This window comes from Artemia sp. Qi Xiang Cuo, chromosome 11 (assembly GCF_049724085.1).
Source record: "Artemia sp. Qi Xiang Cuo chromosome 11, ASM4972408v1, whole genome shotgun sequence".
NCBI classification, from domain to species: Eukaryota; Metazoa; Arthropoda; class Branchiopoda; order Anostraca; family Artemiidae; genus Artemia; species Artemia sp. Qi Xiang Cuo.
Genome location: NC_142804.1, coordinates 9,836,314 through 9,859,132, shown reverse-complemented (window position 1 = coordinate 9,859,132; position 22,819 = coordinate 9,836,314). Strand labels below are relative to the sequence as shown.

Genomic DNA, 22,819 nt, shown 5'->3' with positions numbered 1-22,819 from the left:
ATTGCTAAAAATGTCTTTGACTTAATTTACTGTCTTGCTTTGTCCTCTAAAAGCAAGATCGTGAGCTCGTAATACCCAAGGCTATATTCAGGGGGATAAGGGGTTTGAACCTTCCAAAATGTTTACCTGACTTATAAAAACGTGACAAAAATGCATATAAACAAACCTTTGACGCGTTTTTTTTATTTTGTTTTGTAACCCACTCCCAAAACAAAAATCCTGGGTATGGGCCTGATATTAGCATTTTGTCTTTAGTTATTTAAAAATGATATTAGATAAAAAGATATACTTATAAGTGAGCATGCCGTTCATTTCCTGAAACATTTCATTTAACTGTGAATAACATTTAGAACTACCAACGGGATGAGCCAAGCGGGATATGCAAACGAGATATAGAAAACAGAAGAACCATGGCTCGTCAAAATAATCAAAATAAATAAAGCCCAAAAGAGTAAATTTTTATATTTACTTTAAAATATTATAAAGATATTTTATATCATTTATCAAATGATTATCTAAAATATCAAATAAAATACAAAATATTGCCAAAAACAATAAGTTTTTAAGCCAAAATTTTTAAATTTCTAACAATGGTCCTTAAGATTAATACAGGGAGCAGGGGAGTTTGCCTCATAAACTTCTTTAATGCCGAGTAGTCTTTTTTGACTTAACATACAATGTGAGAGCTTAATGCATATTAAGCATTTTTTGCATATCGAAATTTCTGGCGATTAGATTGCGATTTAGCTTCGGACAGCTGTTTTTCTGTGTGTATGGATCCGGTAAGATACAAAAAGACATTATTTTCAGTTAATACGTGAAAACAAATAGCATTGATATAGACAATCCAAAACAATTTTTTCGCCCTTTTGATTTTCCGCTTCTGTAGTACAGAAGGGATGCTAAGATGAAAGAAAACATATGCCATTCACAAATCTGTTTTTTTTATAAAATAGGCGAGAACTAAGTTGTGCCACGGGTATTAAATACAGGAGCAGGAACTGGACATAGATACAGGAGCATAACCATGGACTGGGTACAGATACAGGGGCATGAGCTGAGCATAGATACAAGGACATGAGCTGGGCATAGATACAGGGGCAAGAGCTGGACACTGGATATAGGGGTATGAGTTGAGTGTAGATACAGGGGCATGAGCTGGGCATAGATACAGGGACATGAGCTGGGCATAGGTGCAGGGACATTGGATACAGGGGTATGAGTTGAGTATAGATACATGGGCATGAGTTGGACATTGGATACAGGGGTATGAGTTGAGTATAGATACATGGGCATGAGTTGGACATTCGATACAGGGGTATGAGTTGAGTATAGATACAGGGGAATGGGCTGGGCATAGATACAGGGGCACGAGCCGGACACTGGATACAATGGTATGAGTTGAGTGTAAATACAGGGGCACGAGCTGGGCATAGATCATGGACATGAGCTGGGCATAGGTACAGGGACATTGGATACAGGGGTATGAGTTGAGTATAGATACAGGGGCATGAGTTGGACATTGTATACAGGGGTATTAGTTGAGTATAGATACAGGGAAATGAGCTGGGCATAGATACAGGAACATGAGCTGGGCATAGGTACAGGGAAATTGGATACAGGGGTATGAGTTGAGTATAGATAAAGGCATGAACTGGCCATTGGATACAGGGGTATGAGTTGAGTATAGATACAGGGGCATGATCTGGGCATAGATAAAGGGGCATGATCTGGGCATAGGTACAGGGAAATTGGATACAGGGGAATGAGTTGAGTATAGATACAGGGGCATGAGTTGGACATTGTATACAGGGGTATGAGTTGAGTATAGATACAGGGGCATGAGCTGGGCATAGATAAAGGAGCATGAGCCGGTTGTAGATTCAGGGACATTGGATACAGGGGTATGAGTTGCGTATAGATACAGGGGCATGAGTTGGAAATTGGATACAGGGGTATGAGCTGAGCATAGATACAGAGGAATGAGCTGGGCATAGGTACAAGGACATGAGCTGGGCATAGATACAGGGGCACGAGCTCGACACTGGATACAGGGGTATGAGTTGAGTATAGATACAGGGGCTTGAGCTAGAAATTGGATACAGGGGTATGAATTGAGTGTAGATACAGGGGCATGAGCTGGCATAGGTAAAGGGCCATTGGATACAGGGGTATGAGTTGAGTATAGATACAGGGACATGAGCTGGGCATAGATTAAGGGGCATGAGCTGGGTATAGGTACAGGGGCATTGGATACAGGGGTATGAGTTGAGTATAGATACACGGGAATGTGCTGGACTTAGATACTATTTAGTTTTACAAAACCGCAATATATTAACCGCCGTTTCAGCATACTATGAAGAAGTCAAGAACACTTATCTTGAAAAGTTTTGGAAGAATTTTAAGGATTTTACCAATTGTATAGTTATTGAAGAAACAATACAATTGGCAAACCCAAAAGACCTTTAATTATCTCCAACTTTTCCCAGTATCCCCGTTAACAGGATAAATGTCACGAGACTTAGTGTTATTTGGAAATTAAAGCATCCATAGGCAAGGAATGTTAAGTGATAACATTATTAAAAGATATTTCTGATCAGTTTTTTGCTGACATTAACTCTTGGTTAATCCAAAGTTCAATCACAAAATTTATAGTTAAAGAAAATTTTTCCCAAACTTCAAATAAAAAACAAAAAAATCGAATACATAAATGAATATCACAAAAAACAGGATTTGGAGTTATTGGGCTCAAGAGAAAGAAACTACTGGCTTGTTTTTGGTTACTCAAGATCAGTATCTTTTATTAGGTTTACAAAAACTATATACCGTCATTTCCAAGGATTAGAAAATTCTTATTAATGATAATAATAATAATAATAATAATTTGTATTTAAAAGCCAATTAAAGCCATATACAAAATGACAAGTTCAACAAATTTCGAAGGGTTTTACCAATTGTAAAATTGCTGAAGAAATGATACAATCGGCAAACCCGAAAGAACATTCACTGTGTCTAATCGGGACTCTTAGACAGTATCAATGGTTCGAGACTTAGCGGAACTCAGTATAATTGGAAAACGAAAGCATCCATACAGGGACAATGGTATAGGTACAGGGACAATGGATACAGGGGTATGAGTTGAGTATAGATACAGGGGCATGAGCTAGAAATTGGATACAGGGGTATGAATTGAGTGCAGATACAGGGGCATGAGCTGGGCATAGGCACAGGGCCATTGGATACAGGGGTATGAGTTGAGTATAGATACAGGGACATGAGCTGGGCATAGATAAAGGGGCATGAGCTGGGTATAGGTACAGGGGCATTGGATACAGGGGTATGAGTTGAGTATAGATACAGGGGCATGAGCTGGACATTGAATACAGGGGTATTAGTTGAGTATAGATACACGGGAATGTGCTGGACTTAGATACAGGGACATGAGCTGGGCATAGGTACAGGGACATTGGATACAGGGGTATGAGTTGAGTATAGATACAGGGGCATGAGCTGGGCATAGATAAAGGGGCATGAACTGGGTATAGGTACAGGGACACTGGATACAGGGGTATGAGTTGAGTATAGATACAGGGGCATGAGCTGGGCATAGATACAGGGGCATGAGCTGGGCATAGGTACAGGGCCATTGGATACAGGGGCATGAGCTGGGCATAGATAAAGGGGTATGAGCTGGGTATAGGTACAGGGATATTGGATACAAAGGTATGAGTTGAGTATAGATACAGGGGCATGAGCTGGACATTGAATACAGGGGTATTAGTTGAGTATTGATACACAGGAATGTGCTGGACTTAGATACAGGGACATTGGATACAGGGGTATGAGTTGAGTATAGATACAGGGGCATGAGCTGGGCATAGATCAGGGACATGAGCTGGGCATAGGTACAGGGACATTGTATACAGGGGTATGAGTTGAGTATAGATACAGGGGCATGAGCTGGACATTGAATACAGTGGTATTAGTTGAGAATAGATACAGGGGAATGAGCTGGGCATAGATACAGGGACAAGAACTGGGCATAGGCACAGGGACATTGGATACAGGGGTATGAGTTGAGTATAGATACAGGGGCATGAGCTGGGTATAGGTACAGGGACAATGGATACAGGGGTATGAGTTGAGTATAGATACAGGGGCATGAGCTAGAAATTGGAGACAGAGGAATTAGTTGAGTATAGATACACGGGAATGTGCTGGACTTAGATACAGGGACATGAGCTGGGCATAGGTACAGGGACATTGGATACAGGGGTATGAGTTGAGTATAGATACAGGGGCATGAGCTGGGCATAGATAAAGGGGCATGAGCTGGGTATAGGTACAGGGACAATGGATACAGGGGTATGAGTTCAGTATAGATACAGAGGCATGAGCTAGAAATTGGATACAGGGGTATGAATTGAGTGCAGATACAGGGGCATGAGCTGGGCATAGGTACAGGGCCATTGGATACAGGGGTATGAGTTGAGTATAGATACAGGGACATGAGCTGGGCATAGATAAAGGGGCATGAGCTGGGTATAGGTACAGGGGCATTGGATATAGGGGTATGAGTTGAGTATAGATACAGGGGCATGAGCTGGACATTGAAGACAGGGGTATTAGTTGAGTATAGATACACGGGAATGTGCTGGACTTAGATACAGGGACATGAGCTGGGCATAGGTACAGGGACATTGGATACAGGGGTATGAGTTGAGTAGAGATACAGGGGCATGAGCTGGGCATAGATAAAGGGGCATGAGCTGGGTATAGGTACAGGGACACTGGATACAGGGGTATGAGTTGAGTATAGATACAGGGGCATGAGCTGGGCATAGATACAGGGGCATGAGCTGGGCATAGGTACAGGGCCATTGGATACAGGGGCATGAGCTGGGCATAGATAAAGGGGTATGAGCTGGGTATAGGTACAGGGATATTGGATACAAAGGTATGAGTTGAGTATAGATACAGGGGCATGAGCTGGACATTGAATACAGGGGTATTAATTGAGTATTTATACACAGGAATGTGCTGGACTTAGATACAGGGACATTGGATACAGGGGTATGAGTTGAGTATAGATACAGGAGCCTGAGCTGGGCATAGATCAGGGACATGAGCTGGGCATAGGTACAGGGACATTGGATACAGGGGTATGAGTTGAGTATAGATACAGGGGCATGAGCTGGACATTGAATACAGGGGTATGAGTTGAGTATAGATACAGGGGAATGAGCTGGGCATAGATACAGGGACATGAGTTGGGCATAGGTACAGGGACATTGGATACAGGGGTATGAGTTGAGTATAGATACAGAGGAATGAGCAGGACATAGTACAGGGACATGGATTTGGCATTGGGCATAAATAAAAGGACATGAGCTGTGCATAAATACAGGGGTATGACCTGGACATAGATACAGGGGCACTAGTGCATGAGCTTGAATTCCCAATATATTCAAGAGCTTGGAAACTTGTTTTTGAATCTTGCTTTGAGGCTAGTAGAATAAATTGAATTGGTATATTTCAGTTGGGTTTTTTATTTTGTAAAATGACTAAATCTAAACAAAAATACATATAGAATTTTCTATTTAAGAGTCTAGGTAGCAGGAGGCATTAGTCAGCACCAGCGACCCTTATGGGGTGTAGTGTTAGAGGTTCCTTCAAAGGATATGAGGGGGGTCCAAAAACATCAGAATAAAACCTTGGCCGTCATTACAATTGAGCGCCATACTCTATGAAAAAAATACAATCTTTTGCCCATCTCTGGTTAATGAAACATCTAATTAGCCATTTCCTTCGGAAGAGCATATGTATTATTTATGCTTTAATTATAACACACAGTAAAATATGAATTGATGATCGTGTAAAACCAAGTATTATTTTTTTAACTTTCATTTTGTATTAGTGTTATTTCCCGTCTAATAGACCAGTCAAAAAAAAAAGACAAATGACTCCTTTCGATTATTAGGTGTACACTCTTTTAATTGTTAGTACAAAACGTTCAGGATACAATTTGACCAAGTTCATAAAACGAAACAAAAATAACAGAGTAAATTTTTCTGAATTCTGACTCGGAATTTAATGAACCCTTTACTTTGATCCATTTTTGGTATGATTCAAAAATCGTCTATTCGAAGAAATTCCTTTGCATCTTTATTTGCCCGGATATAGAAAGCGTTCAGAATTGTATTTTTGAATTCACTTATTTAGGTCGTCTTTAATTTTTTTTTCAATAGTACGCTTTGAGATGCCATCACTACATGACATTTCATCAGGCCTAGTAATTACAATATCACCTGTTGTATCCATGGTTTGACAGAGTCACAAAATAAAGTTGTTTAGAGACAGCACTGCTTCATATTTTTGTTTTAGACTTTTTAAACTAATCATGCTACCCCCCCCCCCCTTATTTAATTTTTCTCCTTTTTAGTGTTTTGTTTGAGTACTCTTAAGTTTTAAAGGTAGTACAGACATTTTTATTCATATAACTCATTTATCTCTTTCTGCATTTCAATAAATATAAGAACACAGTTGATAATTGACGTTATATTATATAATTGAAGTTGATAGTTCATGTTGATTATTGACGTTAAGTGTGTTTCTCAATTTGTTTGCTAAACACAATTTAGCTTATTAAGATTTGAAAAATTACTCACTAGCTGATCTCGGTGGCAGTGGAGGTGGTGTATTTGAAACTGGTTCAGGAGTTAGGCGAGCTGTGTCAACGCTGCTGCGAAATGACCTTGTACGATCTTCACCATTCAGGCTAACTATTCCAGAGTCGGTCAATGAAACTGTTTCTGCTTCTTGTTGACACCTAAAATGAACTCATTCAGTATAATAAAGAAAAAATTTAAAAGGGGTTATCTAAATAAATTGAAAGATAATTTTGAATTGTTAAAAAACAAAACACAAGAGTTTGGTCCAAGAAAAAAAAAATTACTAACTGTAATAAGAAAAACAAAGAAAATAATTTTCCGTTTTTATTGGGAAAATTATGATCATAAGGATGCCATTAAACTTTATGTCAAATACAAATGAATATTCCAACGACAGTAGATAATAGTATTGCAAAGAAATGAAGACAAAAACCAGTGTTGTAACACATATTTCAAATTTGCAGTTAAACATTAAGTACTTAGTGACAAGTGTTAGCATACATTTCTAGAAAATGCAGAAACTTCAGAAGCAGGTCAAAATTCCGTTGGCGAATGTTTGGCTTGAAAGTTATGTGGATTACTTGAGACGGAGAGGGAAAAGCTACTGCAAGTAGCTTTTTTGCTTGAAGAATGTAGGCTCTAGTTAGATAAAACCAGCTGCATCATTGTCACTTTGCTGAAAACTACATCGTGTAAACTTGGGAGGAGGCTCATTTGATTGGATATTGAAAGTTCATGATGAAGAGTATTCCAACCCTCAACTAGTTCATCATTTTATTGATTCTTTCTTTGAAAGTCCAGTACATACTCTTTCTTCATTATTTGGATAAAATATACTTATGATCAAAAATTCACAATAAATAGAAAACAAATTAAATTTTCAATTTTAAATATCTGATATTGTTTGTGCTATATAACAAAAGAATAAAAATACTCTATTTAGTTTTACAAAACCGCAATATATTAACCGCCGTTTCAGCATACTATGAAGAAGTCAAGAACACTTATCTTGAAAAGTTTTGGAAGAATTTTAAGGATTTTACCAATTGTATAGTTATTGAAGAAACAATACAATTGGCAAACCCAAAAGACCTTTAATTATCTCCAACTTTTCCCAGTATCCCCGTTAACAGGATAAATGTCACGAGACTTAGTGTTATTTGGAAATTAAAGCATCCATAGGCAAGGAATGTTAAGTGATAACATTATTAAAAGATATTTCTGATCAGTTTTTTGCTGACATTAACTCTTGGTTAATCCAAAGTTCAATCACAAAATTTATAGTTAAAGAAAATTTTCCCTAACTTCAAATAAAAAACAAAAAAATCGAATACATAAATGAATATCACAAAAAACAGGATTTGGAGTTATTGGGCTCAAGAGAAAGAAACTACTGGCTTGTTTTTGGTTACTCAAGATCAGTATCTTTTATTAGGTTTACAAAAACTATATACCGTCATTTCCAAGGATTAGAAAATTCTTATTAATGATAATAATAATAATAATAATAATTTGTATTTAAAAGCCAATTAAAGCCATATACAAAATGACAAGTTCAACAAATTTCGAAGGGTTTTACCAATTGTAAAATTGCTGAAGAAATGATACAATCGGCAAACCCGAAAGAACATTCACTGTGTCTAATCGGGACTCTTAGACAGTATCAATGGTTCGAGACTTAGCGGAACTCAGTATAATTGGAAAACGAAAGCATCCAAGCATACTCTAAGAAAACGTACAAGGACATAAGTATTGTATGTAAAAATAAAACGCACAGCAAAGATGTTTTTTTACAAAAGTAAACTTTTGGAGTAGCAACATTTTGACTTATCGTAGCTATGATCCTGAGGTGTGTGAGAGAAAGAACGTGTGCACAACCATGGGCGTAGGGAGGGGGGCAGCTGCTTCCCCTAGACCTTCAAATGTATATTAGATATGGCTGAAAAAGCAGATGGTTGGAAAAGCAGTTGATAAAACGCCCTCCATCACACTATCGACTGCCCCTCCCCCCGAGATAATATGCTGCCTACGCCCATGTGCGCAACATTTGAATTCAAAGGCACGTGAAAAGATGACCCATTTTTGAGATTTAGAGGGATTTTATGCTGGTTAGGCTGAACAGTGAGACAATTTTGCTGTGTTAATTTTTATTAAGAGTTGGGAATGCTCTAAGCTGGTATTTTGGTGGGAAAAACTCATCAAAATATAAGTAGCAACTTCATCCAAGAAAGGTTTCTCAGAGACTGTACAAAGATCCTTCCACCAAACCAATGTAATTTCAACAATTAACAGACTTCTTTTTAAGAGATGGGTCTTCTCAAAATCTTTCGACATCCATGCAGGGTGGCGAATTAACCCCAAAGACTAACTACATCAAATGTAGTCTTTTCACGATTTTGATCAAAATTTTGAGATACCCAGTTTGTTTGAAATAGTCCAACGATTAGATAACAAAAACTTTGGGGTCAACATAAACCCTTAGAGCCTGGGGTGGGGGTTGTAACTTATGCCCCGGGGGCATATAAGGTTTTCATGGAGAGGTGGTCTTATAAGCTTTGGAGGAGACTCAAATGCTTTGAAATTGAAAGTTCTAATTCCCTTTTTTAATATCACAAGTTATCCAATGGAAACTACCCCCCCCCCCCCAGCGCTTTTCTCCCCAAATGTGTCCGATCGAATTCATTATAAACTTCGGAGGGAGTTCATTCGATTGGAAACCGAAAGTTCTAGTGCCCTTTTAAAGAGTCAAAAGTGATCAGAGGTCATCTATCCTTTCGAACAGTGAGACAATTTTGCTGTGTTACTTTTTATTAAAAAAGTCCTCTTGTTGCGTGTCATTTGAGAACACCCTTCCCGATTCGGCTCGAGAATGCCACTCGTTTGGCACCTTCAAAAGACTAGTAAAAAAATATTTGTTTTCATGTGATTAATTTGCTTTACTTTTTCCTGCTGCCAATAGTTTATTCATTTTTTTTTTATTTATTTTTTTAAATTTTTTTTATATATTTTGTGATTCACCGTATTTTGATAAAGCTTATTTAGTTAACCGTCCTTGTTTTTTTTTGTTTTTTTTATGATGCAAATGCTTAAAATGTTAAAGTTAAAATGATTATGTTTATATGTTTAAATATTAATTTTATGTCTATATTGTTTAATATCTTAAGCGTTTGAATGTTTAATGTTTATTTGATATTTTCATAATCCCCCTCCTACAGGCCATGGAGCCTTTGTGGGGATTTGTAGATTGTTATGCAATTATTTTACTGATATATGGAAAATAAACCTATCTATCTATCTATCTATGTATCTATCTATCTATCTATCTATCTATCTATCTATTAAGAGTTGGGAATGCTCTTAGCTGGTATTTTTGTGGGAAAAGCTCATCAAAATATATGTAGCAACTTCATTCAAGAAAGGTTTCTCGAAGACTGTACAAAGATCAATCCTCCAAACCAATGTAATTTCAACAATTAAAAGACTTCTTTTTAGGAGATGAGTGTTCTTAAAATCTTTTGACATCGATGCAGGGTGGCCAAATAACCCCTAAAGACGTAAGCAGTCAAATTTAGTCTTTTCAATTCAAATTCAGGTCTTAGTCAAAAATTTCAAACTTCAGATTAAACTTTCTTTCCACTTTTTTTCTTACAGTAGAGCCACAGGAAATTACAGGAGGGGGAGGGGCGGGGTTGAGGGCTTGAGAAAAAATTTGGAAGTTTTGGCTGCTTCACATATAAATTAAAGTATTATTATTATTACCATAGCCCCTCCCCCCAGTTTTTTTAAAACTTCCGTTTCGCCAAAGAAAAGACATCCCCAGTTACGAGCGTGCTGTAGCTTTGCAGTAACTCGCCACAGATTGTCGTAGTTAATAGTTAGCTATTAAGTTTCTGTAATCTTTTGGGAAAAAATGTATTAGCTAACAAAACTTACTGAAATATTGATTCAGGACTCAAAAGTAAATGCGTAGTCTCACAACAACTAACTAATCTATAACGCGTTTCATAGTCCTATAGGAGCAGTGGTTCCAGTAGCTTTCGGTACACAATTAAAATTATCTCGAAAATTTAGGCATAAAAATAATATGTTTAAAGTCATTACATAACATATAAAATAATAGATTGATCTATCAGGTAACATCTTGGTCACACCTAGTAATACTCAAAATGAAGAACATAACAAGCGTAATATGAACTCTGGAAATCAAGTCATTTCTCTCTATAAAATAGAGTGACAAAAATTACTTCATAATTTTCATTATCATAATCAACAGTTAATCTACAATAACGGAAAAGAGCAAATCCATTAGTGACACCCTATATGAATTCTATACAACCAATTGTTAAAATTGTCAGCTGAGACACTTTTTTAATCTGATACTAATTTTGATAAATGATTTTTTTTCGTAATCATAGAAATTTTGATAGCTTTGTTATTTTATAAATATATTGATTGGCTCAAGTGATAAGAGATTTCCAAAAATAGACATCGTTTTGATAACCAGTAAAACACCCGCTAAAAACAAAATAAGATCAGAGGTAACGCTATAGCGTTCCCTATAGTAAAGGCCATCAGGCTTCAACGTTTTGTTATTATAATTTTTCCCAGAGGCACTTCATATGAAAAGGGTGGTCGTATAAACTTTGGAGGGGGTTCATTCGATCGGAAACTGAAATTTATAGTGCCCTTTTAAAGAGTCAACAGAGATCAGAGGGCAACTAGCCCCCTCCTCCTCGCGCCCGTTTTCCCCAAATGCATCCGGTAAAAATTTTAAGATTGCCATTTTGTTGAAAACAGTTCAAAGATTAGGTAAAAAAGACTCCAGAGCCGACAACAACCCCCAAGGGCCAGGGGGAAGGCGTTGTAATTTATGCCTTGGGGGTAAATAGAGTTCTTATGGAAGGGGCGCTGGTATAAACTTCAGAGGAGGCTCATTTGATTGAAAATTGAATTTTTTTACTACACTTTTAAGAGTAAAAAGAGATCGGAGGCCAACTAGCCCCCTCCCCCATGCTCTTTTTTGACCAAACCCATTTGATACAAATTTTGAGATAACCATTTTGTTAAAAATATTCCAAAAATCAGATAACAAAACTTCGGGGTCGACACAACCCCCTGAAGCCCAGTGGCAAGTGTTTTAAGTTAAGCCCGGGGGTAAATAGGGTTTATATGCAAGGAGTGGTCGCATAAACTCACAGTTTATATACAGTAAGCTTATCGCGGATCATTTCTGGTCTTCGGTCTCGGTGTGAACAAAAAGCTCCTCCCACTTATTTCTGCCTTAGCGGATTAGTCTGTTATCGTCAATCACTGAGAAATGGTTACCAAGTGCATTATTCGTAATTGCGAAAGCAGAAAAAACTTGGTGAGCCAGCCAAGTGGTTTGCAAGTGTTCCATCTCATAGGTATGAATTAATTTATATACAAATTATGACTTAATCTATTATTTACGTGGACTCAACTGATCGGCCTCTGTAGGATTTTATAAAAAAGGGGACAGGGGGGTTGATGAAATTCGTGAAAATAAGGAATTCTTTCTTCTTCGAATAACTGGTGGAGTAGGTGTGATGGTTTCAGGGGCGGATCCAGGATTGTTTAAGGGGGGGGGGGTGCAAAATAGGTTGATCCGACAAACTTACGTTAGGAGCAAGTTTAATTAATGGAAACTTGCGTTAATTAGGTAAATTACACTACGTTAGACTACTTTACGGGGGTAACCCTCGCCCCCCCCCTCTGGATCCGCAACTGGATAGTTTATCATTTTTTTTAACGTCGTGATATTTATTTTCTCAGATTGTAGTTCCTGTGATATTTGAAAAATCTAGTTACCTGTTTTGGCGGAGAGCCTAGATAAACCTAGTTTTGTTTTCAATCAATGTTTTCATATGAAATGGGCAGACCTATCCTGAACTTTAAACAATAAAACCTCTGATTGAAAATCTTTGCACTCTTTGAATTTAGATAGCGATAAGGGTTCCTGATTGAGAACAATTTTAGGACTTGAGTTCTAATTATTGGTTGTTGTGGTAAAATTTGCCACAATAGCCCTATCCAAGAAAATACCAAACATCTGTTAAGAATTGTTTTTCGTAAATTTCTTAGGGAATTTTCAAAAAATTGAAGGACATCACACATTTAAGTGGCAGATCCAAAATTTTACGGGGCTTTACACTAGAAATGCTCCTATTATAGAATATTCTTCCAGTTTGTTTACCAGAAAATAAATAAAATGTATTTCTTACTGCTGAGTCTGTATAATTTTAGACCTTTTACGGCACAATTTCCAAAATATTTCTAAGACTTTTTTCTAACGGGGAACTATAAGAAATAATACATTTTTAGCTATACATTTCAAAGATTTCAGCCTTTTTTATTCTTTAATAATAATTTCTGATCGTTTTGAGTTTGAATTATTGTAGGCTTCTATTTCTACTGATCTTAAGTTTAATATGGCCTTTACTTTTCTTTAAAAAGAACTTTTTTTTTCGTAAAGTTTTCGTAGTATATATATATATATATATATATATATATATATATATATATATATATATATATATATATATATATATATATATATATATATATATATATATATATATATATATATATATATATATATATATATATATATATATATATATATATATATATATATATATATATATATATATATATATATATATATATATATATATATATATATATATATATATATATATATATATATATATATATATATATATATATATATATATATATATATATATATATATATATATATATATATATATATATATGTATATATATATATATATATATATATATATATATATATATTTCTATATATTTATATATCTATACGGAGAACTATAAGAAATAATACATTTTTAGCTATACATTTCAAAGATTTCAGCCTTTTTTATTCTTTAATAATAATTTCTGGTCGTTTTGAGTTTGAATTATTGTAGGCTTCTATTTCTACTGATCTTAAGTTTAATATGGCCTTTACTTTTCTTTAAAAAAATCTTTCTTTTTCGTAAAGTTTTCGTAGTATATATATATATATATATATATATAAATATATATATATATATATATATATATATATATATATATATATATATATATATATATATATATATATATATATATATATATATATATATATATATATATATATATATATATATATATATATATATATATATATATATATATATATATATATATATATATATATATATATATATATATATATATATATATATATATATATATATATATATATATATTTATATCGGCGCGTACAAACAGCTCCTCTCATTTGATCTGCCATCAGCGGTCCAATTACCCTGGAACACGTATTTTGGCAGAAACTTTCTCAAAATGCCTTTGAAACCAACTTGAGACTTCGAAACGTATTTTGAATTCCTAAAAACATCTAATAATAACATTACACTACTAACTACCGGTTTTCATGTATGTATTGGAATAAATTAATTTAAAACTAGGTTCTTCAAAATTAGTGTTCCAACGTTGAAGCCAAGTTTCGCATCCAAGAGAAATCTGACTTGTCTACCCGTGAAAAGATCTGACTTCGCTTATGTTTATATATGCCAAAACGTTCTCCGGAGCACTCGCACCCCGGTCCGGGTTTTTATAATGGGTGAGATAGAGAATGATCATACTGCTAATTGTATAAACTGTGATCCAAAGTCCCGAAAACAAAAAGTATGCTTGGTCAAATTGACGTCTGGAAGGCTCATATCTGACAATATAGACTTATATATACAATATAACTCATATATAGACTTACTTCAGTTGAATAGGACTAAACATCATGTAGTCCGAAGCATTTTGTCGGGCAGGTGACCTTGACTGCGATGAGCTTTGAGATTCTTGGAACCAACTTGATGACTGAGACATATGGTGGTATGACTCTCCATCCTAAAAGCAAGGATTTAACTAGTGATTATTTATTAAATATCAGAGAGCCTACAAGCCTAATCAATTACATTCAAAAAAATTCATTATAACAAAGAAAAATAAATGGAGGAAAAGTTTTTCAACGCAGTGACAATTAAACCTATGTGTTTGAATGTCTCCGCTGTAGCCCTTTTTCATTAGCCCATATACTATACAGTTCACGAATGTGTTTGAATGTCTCAGCTCTAGCCCTTTTTCATTAGTCCATACACTATACAGCTGACGAATGTGTTTGAATGTCTCAGCTCTAGCCCTTTTTCATTAGCCCATACACTATACAGTTGACGAATGTGTTTGAATGTCTCAGCTCTAGCCCTTTTTCATTAGCCCATATATTATACAGTTGACAAATGTGTTTGAATGTCTCAGCTCTAGCCCTTTTTCATTAGCCCATATACTAGACAGCTGACGAGCCATATCTTATTTCATATGTATTAGTACTTTGTGGATTAGCAAGAAATTAATACCAAAGAACTAGGGCTTTTTGAAGAAACTGATAAAAAAAACTATGTACGGATATTTCAGCTGTAGCTCTTTTCCATAAATCCATACACTAGACAGTTGACAAGCCCCATCATATTTCTAAATGTACTACTACTTTGTGGATAAACAAGAAATAGGTTTCAAACGAAATACGACTTACTCAAGACAGTGACAACTAGACCAGTATGCACAAATATTACAGTTGCAAATATTTTTCAAAAGCCAATATAGTAGACAGCTGATGAGCCATGTCATATTTCAAATACTTTAGTACTTAAAATAAAATACCAAGGAACTAGGGGTTTTCAAGAAAGTGATAAAGAAAACATGTTTGTATGGATAGTTCAGCCATAGTCCTTTTTCAATAGCACTTAAACTAGACAGTTGGCAAGCCTTATCGTGTTTTGAAATGTACTAGTACTTTGTAGATAGGTGAGAAAAATATTTCCAATGAAATACGACTTATTCAAGACAGTGATAACTAAACCAGTATGCACAATTGTTATAGTTATAGTCCTATTTAACTATCCCAAATACTAGACAGCTGACAAGCCATACTGTATTTCAAAATACATTCGTGTTTCAGACTCAACAAGAAAAAATTCCAAAAAAGTCCAACAACAAAAAAAAGTTATTCATTCGAACAATTTCAAACAATTTTGCACTGGATCTCGCTAATACACTAAATAGTATGAATTAGATTCAAACTATCATCCGTATACTAATTAACGACAAGTTAACGCGTCGAAAAGTTTTTGAAAATTCTTTTAAGACCTTTTGGAGCCATGTTAAACCTCACTTCAAATCTAAGTCATAGACAAGCATCTATCATCAAAAAGTTTAAGATTATATACCCTTTTCAATCTCATGTATATACGATTTTTTTTTAAATTCACCGTTTTTCTTATTTAAAAGCTGATTTGTTTTTGTGTTTTTTGTTAATTTTCTAAAACCAAAATAACCCACATAAGTGCTTGTAATGAACATAAATATAACACATAAAGTATTTTTAATAGTAGAAACGTATTTAATTAAATGATTAAACTGTGAATTTTTCAACACCGGAATGCTCTACCCCTCACACAAGATACCACTAGAGCATGGGAGGAAAGATACGCCCTATTCAAGCCAAATTAATAGCTTCCCTATCCAAAAATCTTAAATTTCTATTTTAACAAATCCACTTGTTTTTCATTTATTAGAAATCTATACTAAGAAATTGTCACATATCCAAATTATACAAAAATTGTGTCTTAAAATAGCAGAGGATATATTTAATTTTTAGATTTAATAGGCATTCGTATTTACGCGTTTTTCAAATGAGTTTTAAAACAGACACATATTCCAAAGTACAATAGACAGGAGGATGAAAACGTTTTAGCGTTTTAACGTTTTAACAATGCAGAATTGCAATACTTTACGGTTACGCTCAAGCAACGGAACGCTTTACACAACGCAATCAAATGCTCAACGCTTTAATTCTCACAAAACAGAACAAAAATACAATCGCTGAACAAATAATTTATGAGACCACACTGGCTAATCATGATAAACAAAAAATCGCGAAGAAAGAAAACGAGGACAATTAACAGCCAGTGAAAAAATTGAAAATTATGCAAATATTTCGGTCAAGACCTCCGCTTGACCGTCCTCAGTGCAGAATAAAACTGATAAAAATATAAAAACCAAACCTTAAAATAAAAACACCAAACTAAAATTGGACGAACCTTTCCTAGTAACGGTGAAAGGGTTACCCTTTCACCGTTACTAGGAAAGGGTCGTCCAATTTTAGTTTGGTGTTTTTATTTTAAGGTTTGGTTTTTATATTTTTATCAGTTTTATTCTGCACTGAGGACGGTCAAGCGGAGGTCTTGACCGAAATATTTGCATAATTTTCAATTTTTTCACTGGCTGTTAATTGTCCTCGTTTCCTTTCTTCGCGATTTTTTGTTTAATCGCTGAACAGTTTCCTTCCTGAAAAATTTCCATTTTGTCAAGTTCTTGTAAAGCTTCAAAGCGATGTATATATATATATATATATATATATATATATATATATATATATATATATATATATATAAGTAGAGATGCCTTATTGACTCCGGACAGGAGTCCATATATGGGCATAGAGTCATTAGGGAGAATGATTGCGTAATCGGTCAATGACCTCCTTCTCCAGGTGTGTTTTTGGCACGCTCTCAGCGAATGTCAATGTTGTTATTGTTTCCGAGGCAAAATGCCAAGGTCAATGTTGTTGTTGTTTTGAACAGAGTAATTAGAGAGAACACGTGGTTAATGGGGTCAATGTTGTTGTCGTTCGAAGCAAAGTTAATGACACTTCCTTCCTGTTCGAGGCAGATGTTATGATCCAGAAATAGTATTTGTTATTGTTATTCGAGCCAGATGTTACGAGGTTCCCGGAAACAGTTAATGACACTTCCTTCCTGTTCGAGGCAGATGTTATGATCCAGAAATAGTATTTGTTATTGTTATTCGAGCCAGATGTTATGAGTTCCCGGAAACAGTTAGATCCCGTGTTTCCTTCTCAGCCAATCAGCGAGTCGGTTACATCCCCCTTCTCAACCAATCAGAGGGCTTGTTACATATGGTTTTCCCCGTTACATAACAATTAGCCCGTGAGATTTCGTATATAAAGGGCATGCAATGTGACTAAATTATCAGAAAGTATTTTGACACAGTGCAAACAACCTGACAATGGATAGAACAATTAACATAATTGATGAGCTTGAGGCCTTGGCAGCCGCAATTAGCAATGTAAGTGCAATTTTATTTTCAAACAAATTTTTCTTGGACATCCTCCAATATATTCAGCTAAAACGTAAATATATTCCTCTACCCCCCCTCCCACCATTGTTTTACAATCCCAAATTCTCGCAAAAAGAAATAGCTTTTCAATAAATTCCTCCCTTCTATATTTCCAGCTAAATCCCCCCTCCCTCCACCATTGTTTTACAATCATATTCTCGCAAAAAGAAATAGCATTTCAATAAATATATTGGACATCCTCCAATATATTCAGCTAAAACGTAAATATATTCCTCTACCCTCCCTCCACCATTGTTTTACAATCCCAAATTCTCGCAAAAGAAATACCATTTCGATAAATTCCTTCCCTCTATATTTCCAGCTAAATCCCCCTCCCTCCACCATTGTTTTACAATCATATTCTCGCAAAAAGAAATATCATTTCGATAAATTCCTTCCTTCTATATTTCCAGCTAAATCCCCCCTCCCTCCACCATTGTCTTACAATCCCAAATTCTCGCAAAAAGAAATACTTTTTTCGATAAATTCCTTCCTTCTATATTTCCAGCTAAATCCCCCCCCCCCCACAAACCATACTCAATGCAAAACGTATATATATTCCTATACCCTCAAACCCCCCCCCCCCCAACAAACCTAACCACCAAACAATCTTTATATTCAGCTAAAATGTAAATATATTCCTTTACCCTCAAACCCCCCCAAACCATACTCAATGCAAAACGTATATATATCCTATACCCTCAAACCCCCCCCCCAACAAACCTAACCGCCAAACAATCTTTGTTCAGCTAAAATGTAAATATATACCTTTACTCAAACCCCCCCCACAAACCATACTCAATGCAAAACGTATATATATTCCTATACCCTCAAACCCTCCCCCTCCCCAACAAACCTAACCACCAAACAATCTTTATATTCAGCTAAAATGTAAATATATTCCTTTACCCTCAAACCCCCCCCCCCCAAACCATGCAATCTTTATAGAAAACATATATATATTCCTATACCCTCAAACCCCCCCCCCAACAAACCTAACCACCAAACAATCTTTATATTCAGCTAAAATGTAAATATATTCCTTTACCCTCAAACCCCCCCCCCCACAAACCATACTCAATGCAAAACGTATATATATTCCTATACCCTCAAACCCTCCCCCCTCCCCAACAAACCTAACCACCAAACAATCTTTATATTCAGCTAAAATGTAAATATATTCCTTTACCCTCAAACCCCCCCCCCGCAACAAACCATACTGAATGCAAAACGTAAATATATTCTTTTACCGTCAAAACCTAACCACCGCACAAAGAAATACCTTTTTGATAAATTTGGCCTTTCTGTAAGCCTTATAAACTTCTGCATATCTCTTAGCTATTAAACCGATATGTTTTGACAGTACATTTCCACAGGGTTATAATTACTTTGTCGTCCCCTCTTCCGATGTGTTTACAAACGCAGCAGCCAAAGGGTTTCTCCGTCAAATTAAAACACTTTGAGGCAATAATTAGAATTGTAGTTTCGTAACCTGTATGGAAGGAGAGAAAGAGATTAAGTTTAACAATATATTTAGGGCATTATGTGAAAGGGGGCAATACTTCGCTTCTAACAGCTTCGTTGTAAGTAAAAGTAAGGAGGATTCTGTGTATAGACATGTACGCCCATTGACAAGAAAACTAATGTGTAAATTTATAATCTTTTCAAGCATTAAAAATAGGTTCTTTTATATTCACGGGTGTGAATCCAGGATTTTTGTGGGTGGCTATCACTTTTAGTAGTGACAAAATATAAAATATAATTTATCCTCTTTCTATTTAATAAAAAGAATTATTATCTTTATTAGAGTTATTTATTAATTTTCCTAAATTTAGGTGGGGAGACTATGTGTTTTGTGCTTTCTTAGTTATAAACAAAACAAAATAATGTTTAATAACTTTCTTTCTTTAAAAAGGGGAAAATTATTTTGATTTGATTTTTTCTTCTCTTCTTTAAGGCAAATTATGAAGAATTTGCGGACACTGCTTTGATGGGGCCTATGTCTGACGCAAATAGCGAAGAATTCGTGCCCCCTCCTGCTAAGAAGACGAGGGCCAATAATGCGCCCCCTGCCATGCAATATGATCGCTGGCCAAAGCCCCCCAGCTCCACACTGCCTGCCCAAGTGCAGCCACCTACACAAGCCACTCTTAATCGAGCCTCAGTTATACAATATGCTCGTCGGTCGAAACCCCACGGCTCCACACTGCATGGCCAAGTGCAGCCGCCTGTACCAGGCCCCTTCCCGGCTGTACATGAAATTAATGTCACCAGTCCCTTCGCCCTCCAACATGCACTACCTGGACCTTCAAGAGCTGACCCAGCTGCACAAGAACATAGCGACGCCGCTTCGTCCACTCTCAATCATGCGTTGCCTGGGCCTTCGGAAGGTGACACACCTACACAAGGTCAGGAAGTGACCCTCCAGCATGCACTATCTGGTCCTTCGGGCATTCAAATACTGCCCTCGGATTATACAAATGTAAGTATTTTTTCTTCAAACTATCTATTTCTTCCATTGTTTTCAACCCAATATAAACTTATCTCAGCGGGATATATCTAAATGTAATTTTTTGCAGAGAAACCACTCTTTTCTAATCTTTACTGTTTTCTCTGCTATTATCACATATATTTTAGATACCTTTGAAACTGAATGCTCTTTTTCACGTAATTTTAGAGAGAGATTATCCCCTCTGTCACATATTGACGTTCTAATTTACACTGAATATTTCTATCGTGCCAAAGATTTTAGCGAGGGGAAACCGACTTAACGGTTCAATCCTGGAACACTCGCGCGGTGGCTTACAAAAATTGCGAGCGAATGAAGAGTTCACCGAACTTATAGACCGGTATTAGAGAGAAACTTGGACTTATGCAGTCTAAGCAAATATTTCAACTTTTTTGGGACATTATGAAAACGGCCGGGAGCCCGGAATGTGCCGATGGGTCCGGGGAGTGCTGTGGGGCAAGGTTAGGGAAGCGCTGGGGGGAGCGCCACGGGTCAGGGAAGGGCCACGGGCCAGGAAAGTGCCACAGGGATGCGCCACGAGTCAGGGAAGCGCCGGGGGAAGCACCACGGGTCCAAGAAGCGCCACGGGTCAGGGATGCGCCATAGGGATGCCCCCCCCCAAAAAAAAAAAAATCTTATGTCATATCTTAGATAGTCGTTAAGCTATTTTTTTCATTTATAGGTTGTCCTGGTCCCCTACTCGCCGTCTAGTGAAGAAGGGGAAGAAGAAGCATCTTTGGAGTCCCCCAACAATTTAACATGGGACAACTCTATTGAAGTACCTGACAATATTGATGAGTTTTTAGATGTTTTTTTTAAAGTAGATAATAGCGCAGTTGAACTGTTAGACTGGAGCCAAAATACGTTGCAAATTTTAGACGATTTTAACCGGGAATTGGCAGGGAACCCTCCCCCAGCCTCCGATAGCCTAACGAGTCCACTTCAAACAGCTGTAGTAGAACATAGTCCAGATAGTTTCGAACAAGTAGGGGGAGGGGAGACATCATTTCCTGAATTTCAGCTGTCCAATACAATATTGAATAATATAGTTGTTTTCACTGCCACAGTTGGGGACCCTTTTAAGACACTTATGGGGGGAAATTTTGCTTTTGAGCCTGTAGAGAGTGTGCATGAATATGGAGACAACCGTCTTGCACGATTGTCCCCCCCAAGTCCGTTGTGGGGGGGTAGGGATTCAAGTAATTTCTCTATAGTTCTAAAAGTGTTCTATTTGAATAAAGGAAAAAGCGAAGTTTATTGTCATTTTATACATTCCGAGATGCGTATAATTTATCCAAATTTAGAAAATTTTGAGGGTGTTTTTAGCGAGTGGGTAGGGCAAATTATTACGCATCTCGAGAACTATAACGAAATTGGGAGTGGGTCTTTATTTTTATTCATTGAAAATTTAAGCGTTAACATATTTAAATTTAAGAAAGGTTTTATTTTAAGAGGGGGGAGTGGGCAAAGGGCAGTAGTCTTAAAATATAATCCAGATCTAGAAGGTTGTAAAGGTGTCCAGAGGATTTGTTTTGAAACAGATCAAAAGTGTTTCAAGTATGCTTTCATCATATCAGCATTCAAGCCTCTAGCACGTGACGCTACCAAGAAAAATTTAGATCACTGGGCTATACATGGGAAGGACGGGTCCGATTTTCCAGTTGTAGATTTTTCATGTTTAGAAGGGAAATATCCAGTAACGCTAAAATCCATTGATATGTTTGAAAGGGCTAATGCCCACTTAAATATTGGCGTTACTGTGGTACAATACGAAACAGAATTTGAAGATGGGGCTCGTTCAAAAAAGAAGGGGGTGGTCTTCCCCGTAAGGGGCCCGTCAGTTGATTTGGTTAAACACTGGGTTTGGTTGCTTTACACACCACCTAGTCAACCAAACACAATCGGACATTTTAACCCTATCACTGACATTAGTAGAGTTCTGGGGGGTGGTAAGCATAATGGGGTACGTTTCTACTGTCCAACATGCTTGTCACAATTCCGTAGTGATATGAAACTACGGGGTCACATGAGACACTGTAGACGGCATGGATACCAGACAGTGGAAACGGTTTCAGGGGATAGGGCCATTCTACGTTTTAAAAATTTTCAGAATACTCTTCTCCAATGCAACAAAATATCTTTGGACTGCGAATCTAAGCTGGTGGAGGTGAATGACCAACAATATCCAAACCGTTTCAAAGAACACCAGGCCATTGCAGTGTTCTACGCCCACGCGCAAAGAGACAGTTCTAATACCATGCAGTTGTTAGGAGTAGTAAAAACATTGGATGAGGGAGATGAGTTCATGGTCAAGGCATTGACTAAATTGATTGACACGACTAAT

The 22,819-nt window shown here is 36.5% G+C and overlaps 1 protein-coding gene across 2 annotated transcripts in view; it reads right to left on the bottom strand.

Annotated features, from left to right (window-relative positions):
- LOC148946612 (uncharacterized) overlaps window positions 1-22,819 on the bottom strand; it is a 72,901-nt gene that overhangs the window by 5,797 nt on the left and 44,285 nt on the right. For both annotated transcript variants that reach the window (XM_089096283.1, XM_089096284.1), the window contains exons 6-7: window positions 14,488-14,618; window positions 6,669-6,829 (exon numbers count right to left, since the gene is read on the bottom strand). In XM_089096283.1, coding sequence (XP_088952409.1) covers window positions 6,669-6,829; window positions 14,488-14,618 — 292 coding nt within the window. The remainder of the gene's footprint in view (window positions 1-6,668; window positions 6,830-14,487; window positions 14,619-22,819) is intronic.